This window comes from Heliangelus exortis, chromosome 10, assembly GCF_036169615.1.
Source record: "Heliangelus exortis chromosome 10, bHelExo1.hap1, whole genome shotgun sequence".
NCBI lineage: Eukaryota > Metazoa > Chordata > Aves > Apodiformes > Trochilidae > Heliangelus > Heliangelus exortis.
Genome location: NC_092431.1, coordinates 8,469,034 through 8,483,130, shown reverse-complemented (window position 1 = coordinate 8,483,130; position 14,097 = coordinate 8,469,034). Strand labels below are relative to the sequence as shown.

At 35.2% G+C, this 14,097-nt stretch overlaps 1 protein-coding gene across 8 annotated transcripts in view; it reads right to left on the bottom strand.

Annotated features, from left to right (window-relative positions):
• Positions 1-712: 712 nt before the first annotated feature.
• Positions 713-14,097, bottom strand: part of RGS12 (regulator of G protein signaling 12) — an 80,441-nt gene continuing 67,056 nt past the window's right edge. For 4 of the 8 annotated variants that reach the window (XM_071753381.1, XM_071753380.1, XM_071753379.1 and 1 more), the window contains 2 exons: positions 11,143-11,760; positions 713-1,389 (listed from right to left, as the gene is read on the bottom strand). In XM_071753381.1, the coding sequence (XP_071609482.1) occupies positions 1,025-1,389; positions 11,143-11,760 (983 nt within the window). In that variant the 3' untranslated portion in view covers positions 713-1,024. Of the gene's footprint in view, positions 1,390-9,616; positions 13,272-14,097 lie in introns of those variants that run through there. The other 4 variants (XM_071753384.1, XM_071753383.1, XM_071753382.1 and 1 more) reach the window with 3 other exon arrangements.

The window sequence follows — 14,097 nt, the reverse complement described above, 5'->3', positions numbered from 1 at the left end:
ACTCAGTGTTGTTTCCCACTGATGAGCAGAGGTCCAATACTCTGATTTCTTCATGTACCCTTTTGCTTGTCCAAACTCAGAAACCCTTTTGAAGAAACGGGAAAGGACAAATAGTAGCAGGAAGCAAAAGCAACATGTTCAGTAGTGTTAAGTATCTTTTCTTTCTCAAAACCCCCACCCAAGGCTAGAAGATTAACAGACACTAGAAGCAACAAGAACCACTTGAAGAAGTGCAAGAAGCATTTAACCACTTACTAAAAAAGCAGTAAGGAAATCCATCCACCCCCAAAGCTAAAAGACACCAAGAGCAGTGATGAGGAGGGACCTGGATGATCCTCCCACCACTATGCATTTAGTATATCCATTTCTGGTAGGGAAACATCACCAGTGTTGACTACAAGACAGCTAGGATTTCCAGCACAGGAAATTCACAGCTTTCTTTCTTTGCTTCTTACTGCTTGTATAACAACAGTCTTATTGCATAAATCCATGCAGGCAATGCATTAGACAAGACTGAATTCCACCTGGACCTCTTCCCAAAATGTTATGAGACAGGAAGATAGTAAGAAAATAATCCTAACCTTTTTACATCAGTAACTGATTTTACTTCCACTTCAAAAAGTCTATGGTCACACAGGGAATGCTGCAGACCAGGAAAAAACTCTAGAAGATTAAGGTGAAATTATCTTAAATAAAAGTTTGAATAGGGGAATTTAAAGTGAGTTTGTCTTTATTAAAGACAAGAAGGGCAGGGGTGGAAACAATTACATTGTGCAATGGAATCATCCCAGAGAATATTATACAGAAATGGTAAGATAAAAAAACAAAAGCTCAATACTTTTGTTGAAATTTTTTTTTTTTTTTCATTCTACAGGTCCTAACTCATAACAGAAGAGACAGTCTGGAAGACTCATTGAAGAAAACGGGTACTGAAAACAACTTGCAGAAACATGTCTCTAAGGCATATCTCCATTGCTTCTGATGCCAACCAAAAATACCAAAACTCTCAATTAAAAGCAGAGATTTAAACAAAAGTAGCTTTATACTGATTCTCAGTGCCCTTATTCTTCTCACTCTTGACAGAAATCAGAGATGGAAGGTCTGACGTCCTATAAACTCCAGTCCTCATCCTTCCTTGACAAGATCTCAGTTCAGAGATGTAACCTTCAAAGCTGAGGTTCCCTTCAGAATCATCACAGGACCGTGTGCCAGTGTTTTCCAGTTTGACTCCATCCACATCAATTATCCTGTTCACAGGGAGCTCCCTACCAGGGTTCTCTCTCACACCAGGAGGATTCAAGTTTCTGCTGGTCTTCACTTTCTGAGAGGTTTGCTCACAAGAGTTTCCTGAAGTCCCTTGGGAATCTTTTTTCTTTCTGAGGTTTGCACCTAACAGGACAATTAAAAACAAAAAGCAGGAGAGTTATGTACCTTCTTGTTGCAGCAGTTTTCAATATTGCAACCTCCTCTGAGGTCCTGATGGTAGAAAGTCAGTTGGGATATTCCTCTGCTCTAACAAGAAGACTCAGCAATGTGCCAAGTAGGTAACTAAGCAGATCTTAAAGAGTAACGTAAACTGTTAATATGCAGCTATGTTAACTTAGCATTTTTTTAGTTTTCAAAAAGACTTCATTAAAACCAGGTACTTAGCATGAATTAAAACACCTCTAGAGCAAAAACTCTCACATCAGCATACCCAAAGGTGATGGAGGAGAAAACAGAACTTCCACTGGGGCAGGAGATGTTCCTTCATTTGAACTGCCCTCCAATACCCTGCTGAGATATTATTTTTACTTGGCTAGAGATTACTTCCATTTGGAAAGAATGATTTGAAGTCACAGTTCAATGTCCTGAACAGCACCCAACCACTTATGGGCCAGGCCTTATAGGATTAGAAGAAATAACTTAAATCTGCTGCAGGGCCATTCAGGAAAAACGTGAGTTATATTTAGTTTTGAAGTTTCTTTTTGGTACAGCACTTCCACAATCACAATTGTTACTTCTAGCCCAGCCCAAACCAGGACATGGGCCTGTTCTCTAGAGCTACTCATACAAAGTCACTACTACCCCAAATTAATCCTAGATGAAAGCCTTAAAATCACTAAAAGCTGGTTTGGGCTTTGGTGTGACCCTCAAAATTGCCAACCATTTGTTAAAGCAAATGAAGAGGAAGCTACTTTGCCAGGCAGCAAAAACAGAAGGATGAAGAATGAGTAAATATCATCATTCGCACCATGGTTATTGACATGACTGTAGTTGAGGTGTCCCCATTGCTATTCTATAATATTATAAAAAGGGGCAAAATTTGCAGGGAGAGAGAACTGGTTTTATTAGACCAAGAAAAAAAAAAGAAAACATTTCAAGGCACCAGGGCAGACCAGAGTAAGGGCTTTCATTTGACATTTAACTTCACTTTTCCATGTATAGAGTTGGTCTTTTTAAATATAACAATTTTGTCCAACATAATGTCCAATAATTCTTAAACCTTTTGCTGCAGCACATACAAGTGTCTGAGTAGCACATTTAGCCACACAAACCCCATGAGACTGGTGTGGTTAAATCCAGTAGCTGTCTTTGATATCTTTTCTTTGTGTTTCTTACATAATGTGAAGTATATGGTGCTTTTTGCAAGAAAAATAAGTTTCGATGCATAATCATAATAATAAAAAAAAATGATATGAGGAAAGGAAAACTGCAAATGAAAAGAAAAAACCCAATTTCATACTTTTTCAGTCAAATCACTCCAGGGTCTTCTCAAGGGCTTAGTGCTTTATCTACAGTGCAGTCCCACATTAATAACGTGGATATTCCATATCAGTGCTTGCCTTTTTTCACATCCAGAGGAATTAGTTCAAACTCCAAACAAATCAGCTGAGCAATAGCAGAGGAGAAAGTTTTCTCAGCCCTGTTAGTCCTGCATGACTCCAGCCTACTAAATTACAGCTAATGTTTAATGAGACTGTATTACACTTCATGTTTACATGTTCCTATTGCAGCAGAACATTGGCTTAATTTTAACTGCTGTTTGCATGGCTGTGCTGTAAAATGCTATTCTTCTCTTCTAAAATGTTTATCTTGCACGAATCTACTGAATTGTACTCTTTATCTTTTTAATCTACTATTCCATGCCCTTTGAGGAAGATCTCTGTCTCTCCTTTAACATTAATTTAAAAGAGCTCCTTATTTTAAAAAAGCCATACTAACGATAAATTACACTAAATTGTTTGCATTGCCAGAGCATGAGTCAGTCAGATGTCCCAGTACCGAGAATAAATCCTTCTACTAAATAAATGTAATGTGAAGAAAGACCTTTGATGGTTCTGTGTCATCACTGTTGCCTTACACTAAGCTGAAACTCTTTCCACACTCAAAAGATGCAGCACTCAACAGATTGAAGTGCTGGGAACTCCTGCTGAGCACTGCCATGGAAGGTGCTTGTACTGCTGTGTTTATTTGGTTGCCAAGACCTTCTACAGTAAGTCTAAGAAATGCCATTTGGCCTTGGAATTCTGGTTTCACTGAGTCACCACCCAGGGGAACTGGGCTTTCAAGTTGTCTAATAGGAACAAAGCAAAAATAAGGTCAATGTTACCTCTCGGGCTCCACAAGACCTAAGTCCACATGAAGAGGAATAAATCTGCACCGTGGGCATTTTTTTCTATGAATGCCCTTCTCATGAGCAATTCTTCTGAAACACGTAATAAATTACTAAGAAAGACAGGACAGTAATGAAGGTGGTCTGGTTCAAAAGAATATGGAATTACTAAGGGATGATACTGGGAAAATAATTCTCTTTTCCCGGCAGGGTAGAAAAGACCTTGGCTCATCTACAACAAGCAGGAAGATGATTTCAAGAGTAGAACTACACTGAAAAATTATTTTAATGTGCTTTTTTTGTCATTTTTAAAAACAAAGCATTTATGAAGCATGGCTATTTAGCACAAATAATAGGAGAGATTAACAAAACCAGCTTGTGTATAAATGTAATGCATATATTTTAAAATAGACTCAAGATAAGCATGTACAGTGGAGCTTTATAAAGAGGCTTAAATGATGCCTAAATCACTTTGACACTGGCCTCCTCATGTTATATTTTTGAGTGACAAATACCTGAGCACACTGAGCTACACGGGGCATCATCTACAGTGCAGAAAGTTTTCACAGATAAAATTTCTCTTCACATTCTCTTGTGCTGTGATGAAAACCTCAATGGACTGCTTCGCCTTGCTTGATGTCAGGAATGATACTACATTTTCCTGAATCTAACCTGTAGGATATCCTACATAACTTCAAAAGGTTAAGGAAGCTAGTTCTTAGAGCAGTAGTTGTAAAGGCTAATTTCCAGATAGACTGGAGTAACATAATCATGGCTATTGGGAATCTTCAGCTCCCCTGATAAGCACTCCATGCAGCTCTAAGGGAATTTTCTCATGCATCTGATCCCATTAATACATTCCAGCTGCTTTAAAGATAGGATGATGCACATCTTCTGCTGTCTTTAAACTGGAGATCTGCTATTTTACGTACAGGCAACTAAATGACCACTTAGAAGGCTAAGTCCACCAGTCTGCATTTTTCAAAAGCTTAAAAATCAATCAATTTTAGCTGATCACTGATTTCCTTTGCCACTATTTATCTTTTTATGATAATTTGATTTGGTTTATGTTTATACTGTTTGTATGCTATAATTATTAGATTTATTTATTTTCAGTGTGCCAATTTTAGTTATGATTCATTTGTTGGACCATAATTTGCCTCTGACCTGAAATTTAGCACCTTTATATGTGATCAGTACTCAATCTAGTCCCATTCACACCAGATTTACCTTTTTTTAATAGAGTCAAGTAGATGCTTACTAACTTTCCATTTAAACTTTGTATTTGCAAGTCCATACTTAGGGAATTTTAGTATGACGGAACATTGAATTCTATTCCATAATTTTCCCAACACCATTTCCATGTAGACAGACCTCCTCCATGCAGATTCAGCATTTCACTTAGCATGCCTGATTTGCTAAAATCCAACTATTCTTGTCAAAATCATTTATGTAACAATGGCTCCCAGTTCTACTGAAAGTTTACAAGGTTACTCTGTGATTTATGTACTATTGATCAGGCATTTGACTTGGGTAACAGAGAGGACCAGATATTAAATTAAAACAAAGAGCCCTCATTTGTGCTGACCTAAACCAGACAAGAACCTGTTTGAAATATTTCATAATACTTATGACTGTTGTGAAAAGAAATCACCAAAGTTTTCATGAACAGCTCCTGGAACTGGTTATTTACAGGCATATGCTACCCCCAAATGCAATCAGGCACTGTCAGTCCCCAAATCATCGACTGGTGTGGTCTTTATTGCAGGAGATGGGACAGATCCTGGTTTCATCTCAGATTCCATACAGCAATCTGTCCTAAGGTGAAAGAGCAGCTTTTTTTTACATGAGACTATAGAAAAAGGAGCTTTGCAATGGTCACTTCTGCAGTGATGTTCACTTAGATGTCATGGAGATATTTTACCTAGTCAGTGATAAAATGTGTAATTCCCTCTAAAATGTGTATCTTGCTGTTTGACTGAAACAAGCTTACATTTCAAATCCTTATTCCCCCAAGGCCTTCCTTACTCCCCAGTTGTCTCCTCTTAACACAACACTCCTTTCTCCTTTGTTTATTATTGATCTCAGTCATGTACTTCATGTAATTCTTCCATTTAATCATGCTTTGATTAAAAGAGGATTAACTGATTCTGACCTTAGTATTATTTGCTCCCCAGAAGTACTTCTTTATATCGATCCAGAATCCAATTATCTTCTATGAAATTACACAGAGCAAGCAAGGATATAATTAACTGCAGGACAACAGCCTTTGTTAAAAGTAATGATTTACATTATCTTTACATCTTTTAGTCATAAACTTTTCCTTTTCTTACATTGAATTTATCATTTTTGTTTACGTGGTTGATTTACATAGGAAACACAGCTGGATTTTCTCTAAAATATGGCACATGAATTAAGAGATTATGTAAAATATTAATTACATGAAATATGATGCAATTTATTTTAAAAATAAGGTTTATTTTTAATTTTTAAGATATATGCATTATTGGATTTAATGTGCCTAATTATCTCAAAGTTTATTGCACTTGAAATTCATTACTCTAATAACTGAAAAGTTTAGTAGCCAAAAAGTGAAAGTCACAGAAAACAGCTGATATTATCTGATTTCTGTTACTTGGTTGCAGTGTACTGTGCCCTCTCTGTGAATAGTAAGAGAGAGCTGTTGGAATTTTTCTTTGGTTTTTTGTTTGTTTGTTTGTGTTTTTTTGTCTTTTCAAACAACAGCCAGCCCCAAGCTCTGAGAGTCCACCCTGCATTTTATGTCTTCATAATAAAATGAAGAAATTTCATTTTATTTCTTTATAATTTATCTATTAAAAAAATCCCAGCACTGGTACTAACTATACCTTTTCTGAAAAAAATCTTTCTAAAAAGAAAGGAAGCAAGTTTATTTATAGGATATAATTGCTCATGTACCTCAGAAATAACACAATATTTACCAAAGAAATTGTTAACTTCTTAGATAGTCTAAATTCACCTTTTAATTTCCATAGACATACTATTACTAAAGTGGAATTCCAAAGAGTCCACCATACTTTTCCCTATCTTAACCATTATATACCTATTAAAAGGGAGTTTTGAGTAACTCTTTATTCTACTGAATTGTTGGATCCAGTCTACATATATATACTCAAAAAATATCTTCTTACTTCATAAGCAATAATTCCATTTACTGTAAATTTCATTTCATTATACGAACATTTCTCATCCTGAATTCAAAAAAGGGATTTTATTTTTTTTTTAATAGCAAAAGGAAGAGGTATTTGATGGAATAAAATCCACAGTCTGTGCATCTTCATTCTGGATTTCTGCAAATTGTCCAACCTAAGGATGGAATGGTACTCCCTGAAAAAGCCCAAGACTAAAGGCTACGACTAAGACCAAATGTCCACCTACTTTGTAGGAAAGGCAACAACCCAAAGCTCAGCAAACAGCTCCCAGGCTCCCAGTGTATTGTCCCTGAATAAAGTAATCCAGTGTATGGCCTCCTGTCTGACATTCACAGCTTTTGAGGGGACTAAAGGTTTGAAAGACTCCTCTCCTGTGACAGCAATTTTTCACTTGGGTAATGAACATGCCCAACTCCCTGGGAAGCACTGGACAACATTTGAAGTACCTAGACAAAATCATGCAATTTAAAAAAACCCAAAGAGACTAAATCAGTATTTTAACACTTTCAAAAAAAACCACATCAATTCAAGCCAATTACACCATCCAATCATTAAGTTATTCTTTCCCCAGATGGGTACCCACCACAATTTTATGTAGAGCCATGAAATGAGTGCATTACAGAATTACTGCCCAAATTACAGAAACCCCTGATTTTCAAAGTGGGAAACTTGCCAGAAACTAGTAGTCTTAGTAAGAAAATAAAGACATTTTCTTCTTGATGAGTAACACAGCTAGAATCAGTAATGATCCTTGTCTTCCAAACTGATTTCATAGCTAAATATTACTATAGAACACTTTTTACTTCTTTAAGATGTATTTGAAAACTTGTTCTCAAAAGCTCTGAGATGCAAACCTCACTTTGCTGTTTTCCATTATCCATATTTTGCTTTCTAGATTTTCAAATTAAAAGAACTTCAAGAGTTACCCATTTCAGGGATGGACATTGGCCTGGCTTTGTCACACCAGCCTCTGTTTAGAGAACTTCTCCCTGCAGAGAGTGACTACACCAACCTCAGCCCTCCAGTTCACATAAACCCAACGTACAGAAGCCCAAAGCACAGTGCACACACTTTATCTGACTTCATACTAATTTGAAACCAAGATCAGAAACCACTTTAGATTATGTAGTTGCTGCAATTCTTTTTATACCAAGGATTTAATTCAATAAACCAATCAGAAATGTATTTCCAATTGATAGGAGATTATGAATGGAGAACCATTAACGCACTTAAAAAAGCAATCATTACTGATGATTTAGTCATTATTCCTTATATATTTAGTCATTATATCAATGATTGACTAGAGATAGTTTCCAGCAGTATTTTTTATAATTACTGTACATCACTGCATAGTACTTCCTTCCATGCAAACTCCATGAAATCATGAAAATAAAAGTTTTAACTTCAGCCCACACTTTTTCCATAAAATCACCATTCTTGTATAGAATACAGTTCCCATAAAATAGTAGTGTACTGAGAGTGTGGACTCAAGTTATTGTATGCAATAAGGTCTTGGCAAAGAAAGGTGTTCTTTTGTTCTTTTGTTGTTTTTTTTTTTTCTTTTTTTAGATTTTTGTTGTTCCTCAAAAAAAGAGAAACCAAAAGCAATAAAATGTGGCTTATCACAAAGCTAAGAGAAACTTAAGATTTTAGTTTTGCAAAATTATTCTGTTTGATACTTCAATATCTCTCATAGGTGAGTGTGACAGAAAAATAAAACACAATCACCAGTGAAAGTAGAGTAGGCCAGTTGGAATACATGAACATGACTAATTTGTGCAAATTCTCTCCTCTTGTAAACTTGTTTTTCCTTTTAAAGGTAGCATTATTGTCTCCTTTCCCTAAAATAAATCTTTGTAATTTGCTTAAATCTTAGAAAGCCTGTTATTTTTGTAAATTTGGGCAACGTCTATGAGCAGTGGCTGGTTTTTCCTCACAATCAAAATATAAAATAATAGCTCGGATTGTAACAGCCAGTTGGAATACATGAAGATTACAATCTGTTAAAAAATTAAAATAATTCAATGTGTAGGATATTAGTTACTTGCTGTGGTGAAGTCTAAATAATTTTACAAGAGGAACCACTAGAGGCCTTTCAATGCTTCATTTTCTTTCTGGAGGTCCACAACTACATGGGAACACAGTGACTTTTGGAAAAACTACATTTTCAGCCCTCAGGAAACAAGGAGACCTAGGTAACAGCACCATAAAACTCTGCAGTTTATTATATTTTTGGGAGCATTTAGAGAGTTTTTTTGTTGGTTGTTTTTTTAATTAGGCTTCACAGTACTGTTATGTAGGCCCCATCTCTTAGAATGACAAAGGCAGTGTGGTTTCCTGCACCCATCCAGCCCTCCATATCTTACCCAAGACTACCAAGCAGAGAGGTTGTTATACTGGTTACTCCACATCAAGCCAACCCAGATCACCAAATCATTTCTTAAAGACCAGGGAAGAATTGTTTTAGTTTAAAACAAGAAGGACAGTAATGAATGTGAAGTTTAGCCCAAGACCCCAAAGACAGAAAAACCTCTCCTTTCAGGAGTTCCTGCTATGGCTCATTTGAAAGATATCTCCTGTCTTATCTGCCTTCAGCTACACATGTGAAATCCATAGCATTGACATGTGAGCCATCAGCATCTCAAGACAGCATTTGCCCTTTGATATCTAAATGGTTAATAAATACAAATTGTCAGCTTTGTCTCATGGTAATTGCTGTTTTTTATTTATTAATCTGTTTGGTTTTAGAAGATAATTTCAATCAAAATTCTCAATCCAGGCCTAAAAGAACTGTTTTCATATAATGAAGAAAATCAAAGCTTAAAACCAGTTTGTGTAGCTAGGTCTAGAATTTATTACTCCTGAGAGAACAAAGATACAAAATACATGTGAAAACTACACAAAGATTTCTACAAAGTAAAAAGTAGAGAGTGGGAAAAGGGAAAGCTACAGTTCAGTGGTTACACAGAAATGTATGGCATGCATTAAAATATTGTAAATTCAAGAAGTTTGGTTTTTTTTAAGTGCAAATGTTAAGTGTTTTTTTAACAGTTCTCACTGAAAAATATGCAAATTGTTACCTATGTTTTACACTTGTCATATTATCAGAAAGACACCAACACAAATCTATGCATACACACATCAATATGTCTGAAGTACATTTTGTGGTTTTGTTATTTGTAGGCACTGGTTACAAGTCTGTTCAATACTCAGTTTCAGAAATTAAGTGGTAGTGCTTAAGGAACATTTCTCGAATATTACTAATAGAGGAATTTGTTTTTAAAATACCAAGAGGATGAAATAATTTGCATTGCCATTTATAAGCATTCAACAGCCAGAGAAGTATTTACAAATCATCAGCCATACAGATAAAGAACAGTATCAAATACTCTGTGTAAAAAGATAAATAATTAAAATGTATATTCCCACATCACAAAGAAATGCGATCATACAAATTATGGCACCATATGTGTGTGAAACATCAAAAATAAATGTAGCACATTGATACCTTTTTTTATATTTTACATTAAAACATACAGTTCAATGACTGTAAAATGTCAATGTCACAATGTCACCCATCGTCTTCAAATTCTTTTTTCTGGTAATAGCAATTATTACTGGAATCCGTGTTTATAAAGAAATTTCATACTTCAGCCTTGGGCTAATATTGCTCTGTGATATTGCTAGACCGTGAAACTTACAACCTAAAAAGTTACGTATTTCCTTTAAAATTATCTAATAGAAAGAGCTATTTCACATGTAAATATTCTGGGAGAAAGTGTGATAGAATTTCTCTGTGTAGCAAAGTATGGGTTAAAAAAACCTAGTTTTTTTCAGTCCCAAATGCCTAATTTGTTAGAGAAATATTTTTTGAATTAAGGTTTACCCATTTCAAATTTTAATCATAAACAGTACTGCAATTTTGGACACATAATTAGGGTTCCTGCTAAAGCACTTAGACTTCCAAACCCTAATCATGTATCTCATTATGACAAATGAATCAGAAAATCTGGAACGCAACAGTGTTATGCAGCTCAAAATGCTGATATCCTGTTTTGTACTCCTAGGGTAAAGAATGAGATAATTAAAGCATATGGATGTATTTTAAAGGTTTCTCTGCATGTGTCCATGTTTGGCCACATGCCAAATCCAAACAAACATACATCATTGAAGGCAAGCAGAAATATTACAGTTTGCACAGACTAAGGCAATGAATTTTTTTTTTTTTTTTTTTGTAAAAAAATTAAGGTGCAGAGAGAATTTTTGCTCATTTTAATGGGTGCCAAATACCGATTAACAGTGCCAAGGAAAAAGTAGTTTTACATGAAAGGAAAGACTATTAAAATCTAGAAATACCTGAATTGGATCTTTGATATCCAGATTTTTCCTGATTACCTGCAAAAGGAGTTGGGGGTGAATAGTTGGCTTCTGTGAGTTTACTGATGTCTGATGGTGGGGTTGGTGGTGGCGGTGGTAGCAAAGTGCTGTTAGGGCTACTAATATCTCCTTCAGCCACAAGAGTCAAGTCTGCCACATTGTCATCATCTACCATCTGTATGCCTTCAGCTTGTAATTCTCTTGACTGCCTTTTCCATATTGCTGCATTGTTTTCCTGTGCATAAGGAATTGGAGGCAATGCAGTATTAAAAGGAACACTGAAAGTCTTCTGACTGTGGAGTGCTGTCAAAGCAGATTTATGCTTATTTTCTGAGTAACCCATTTTCTTAACTGAATTTTCATTAAAGTTTTGTATGGACTCCTGTTTTCCACTTGGGGACGTACATCCATCCTTGCCATCATTTTTTGATACTCTCTTGCTGAGGCCTTTAGGGCCTGAAGGAGTAGATGAGGATGGTTCTGGTCCAGTGGATGGTAAACGAAGAAAGTCTGGAAGAATAAGGTCTTCTTTCCTTAGCAGCCCACGTTGGTCATCTGCTCTGTTACTTTGAGCTTTGGATATGAGTTCAAAAAATTCTATTGGGGAAAAACCCAAAATTGACAAGTTTTGTCAGAAAGTGCAATGCCATTACAATGTAAATTTTCAGCACATTTATTTTCCATGAAGATCTTCAATTCTTTCAATGCTGCCTTGAACTAAGATCCCATGTTAATTAGGAACTTTTTCAATTGCAGCAATGTTCACTAGCATCACTATAATTAAGACCATCGGGATTGCTATTGTAAGAGGTTTGCAGTTTAGAACAGCTGCAGCTCACTGAGCCTTGAACACATCTTCTATTTTATGCAGTTAATAAATCTGTACACACACAGAGGAATTTTAATTTTTTTTATACAAAACAAGGCTCTATTCTTACTGACAATGGGTGCACGTTTTTATGTTCTGGATGGGTTTTACCCAACTTAACTCAAAAATAGCCATGCCATTTGAAAGTTTGAAGATTCAAAGTGTTGCAAACTGTCTTGTTAAACTGAATTCCTCTCAGTTGAATAATACTTTATCACAGTTTAAATTCAATTAATGGCTTAGTTTTAATCCAGGATATTATCATCGCAGGGCATGATCAGATGATTATTTAAGTAACCCCATTTTACTTTGCATGGCAATGAATCAGCATTAGTATATAGGCAGTCAATAATCATCAAAGAAGCCATTACTAAAAGTGATGGGGCAGTTTTCTACAGTTTTTAACACAATTAGGAGTGATTTTCTGATCATGTCCTTGATGATGCCCAATGGTTTAATGTGTTTCTATATATAAATAATACTCATAGTAAATCACCACTGTTCTAGAAAGTCTCAAAACTTGGCAACAAGAAACTTATCAAGCCAAAAATATACCTCCTCAAAAAAAAGAGGCATCACAACAATAAACTCTTCGGTACAAAACATATAAATATAAAAATATTTCATTCTCAATATAGGGTCTCTGCATGTCCAAATTTTTCAAGAAGAGAGCACTGAAACTACAGAATATTAAAGATGCTTAAAAAGGCCATCTCCAACAGATAAATTAAAATCAATACTTTCAATCCAGGTTATAAATACTGTTTGAAGCAAAAGCCATTACAAAATCAAGCACAGAATGCTAGTATCAGATTTAACATAGCATAATACGAAGTCATACACTTGCACTTTTATGACTTTATTCATAAACCTCTATTCACATTTGGCAGACTTTGCAATGCATTTGTAAAAATGACTTTTTAACATGCTTTGTTAGATGCCATAAAATCTGAACATAGCCATGATGAAAGCTTCGAAATGCTTCTTATTGCCAAAGTTTTGCAAAATGGCGGGATGCATATTAAAACATGCAACATTTCTAATATGTGTCATACACAAATGTTCCTTTCTGAAATGTCAAACTTCATAGAACAGTTGTTTGTTTGTTTTTTCTTTAAAAAACGGTCTACAACATTTGGTACGTATTTTCCAAACTTGGACAAATTTCACACAATTCAAAATAAAATGTGAAAGCCTCGAATTCTGAAGTTTTCAAATTATGTTAATGTTTTACTCAGCCCTAGGAAGAAAAATGAAAATATTAAAATATGGAAAACAAGTAAACAAAAGAGTAAGCAACAGAAAATAATTTAAAATGCACTAATATTTTGTAAAAACATTTATATTAACAAACATCTATTTTGCAATAAAAGTGTTAGTCACAGCATTTTTTTTCATTCCAGTCAGTGGACATATATTCACAGAGCAACATTAATTTACTGTACAACTGTGCATAACCAGATTTTGGATACGCATATTAGGTAATATCAGAAGTAAATTTTAATCTGTGTAAAACATGTCCTCTGATGTTTTTTCTACTTTGGAAAATAGGAACAAACGTGTAGGGCTAATAAGACAGGTAACTGCTTCAGTTAATGACACAGGGCAGAGATTTCTGTGGCAAGATTACTACTACTATACTGGTTTTATTCCTTTCTCCCCTGGACATCTTTCTAGAAGAAAATAAATTCCCTTATGAGTTCTTTAACAGTGATATCACCAAAACTATTAAGATGTAACTGAAAGTAAAAACAGAAATCAGAATATATAAGATTACCAATCATGTCTTTGATTATTTCTACTTTTAACCACCTTTCCGGAACAGATACTGAACATGAACTAATCTTTTACTCTTGCCCATCACAGCTCCTCCAAAGTCATCAGACTGTACTGTCCTGATTGTTGCAGACTTTAGCAGGAAATATGCAAAAATTCTGACCTGAGTAAACTAGGTTCTACACCATTGTGCAGAACACCTTTTAATGAGTTCAAGACATTTATGTAAAGATGAACAGAAAAGCCAGGCTTCTACATGGCTTTCAAAGGGTATCAAATGGGATACTAAA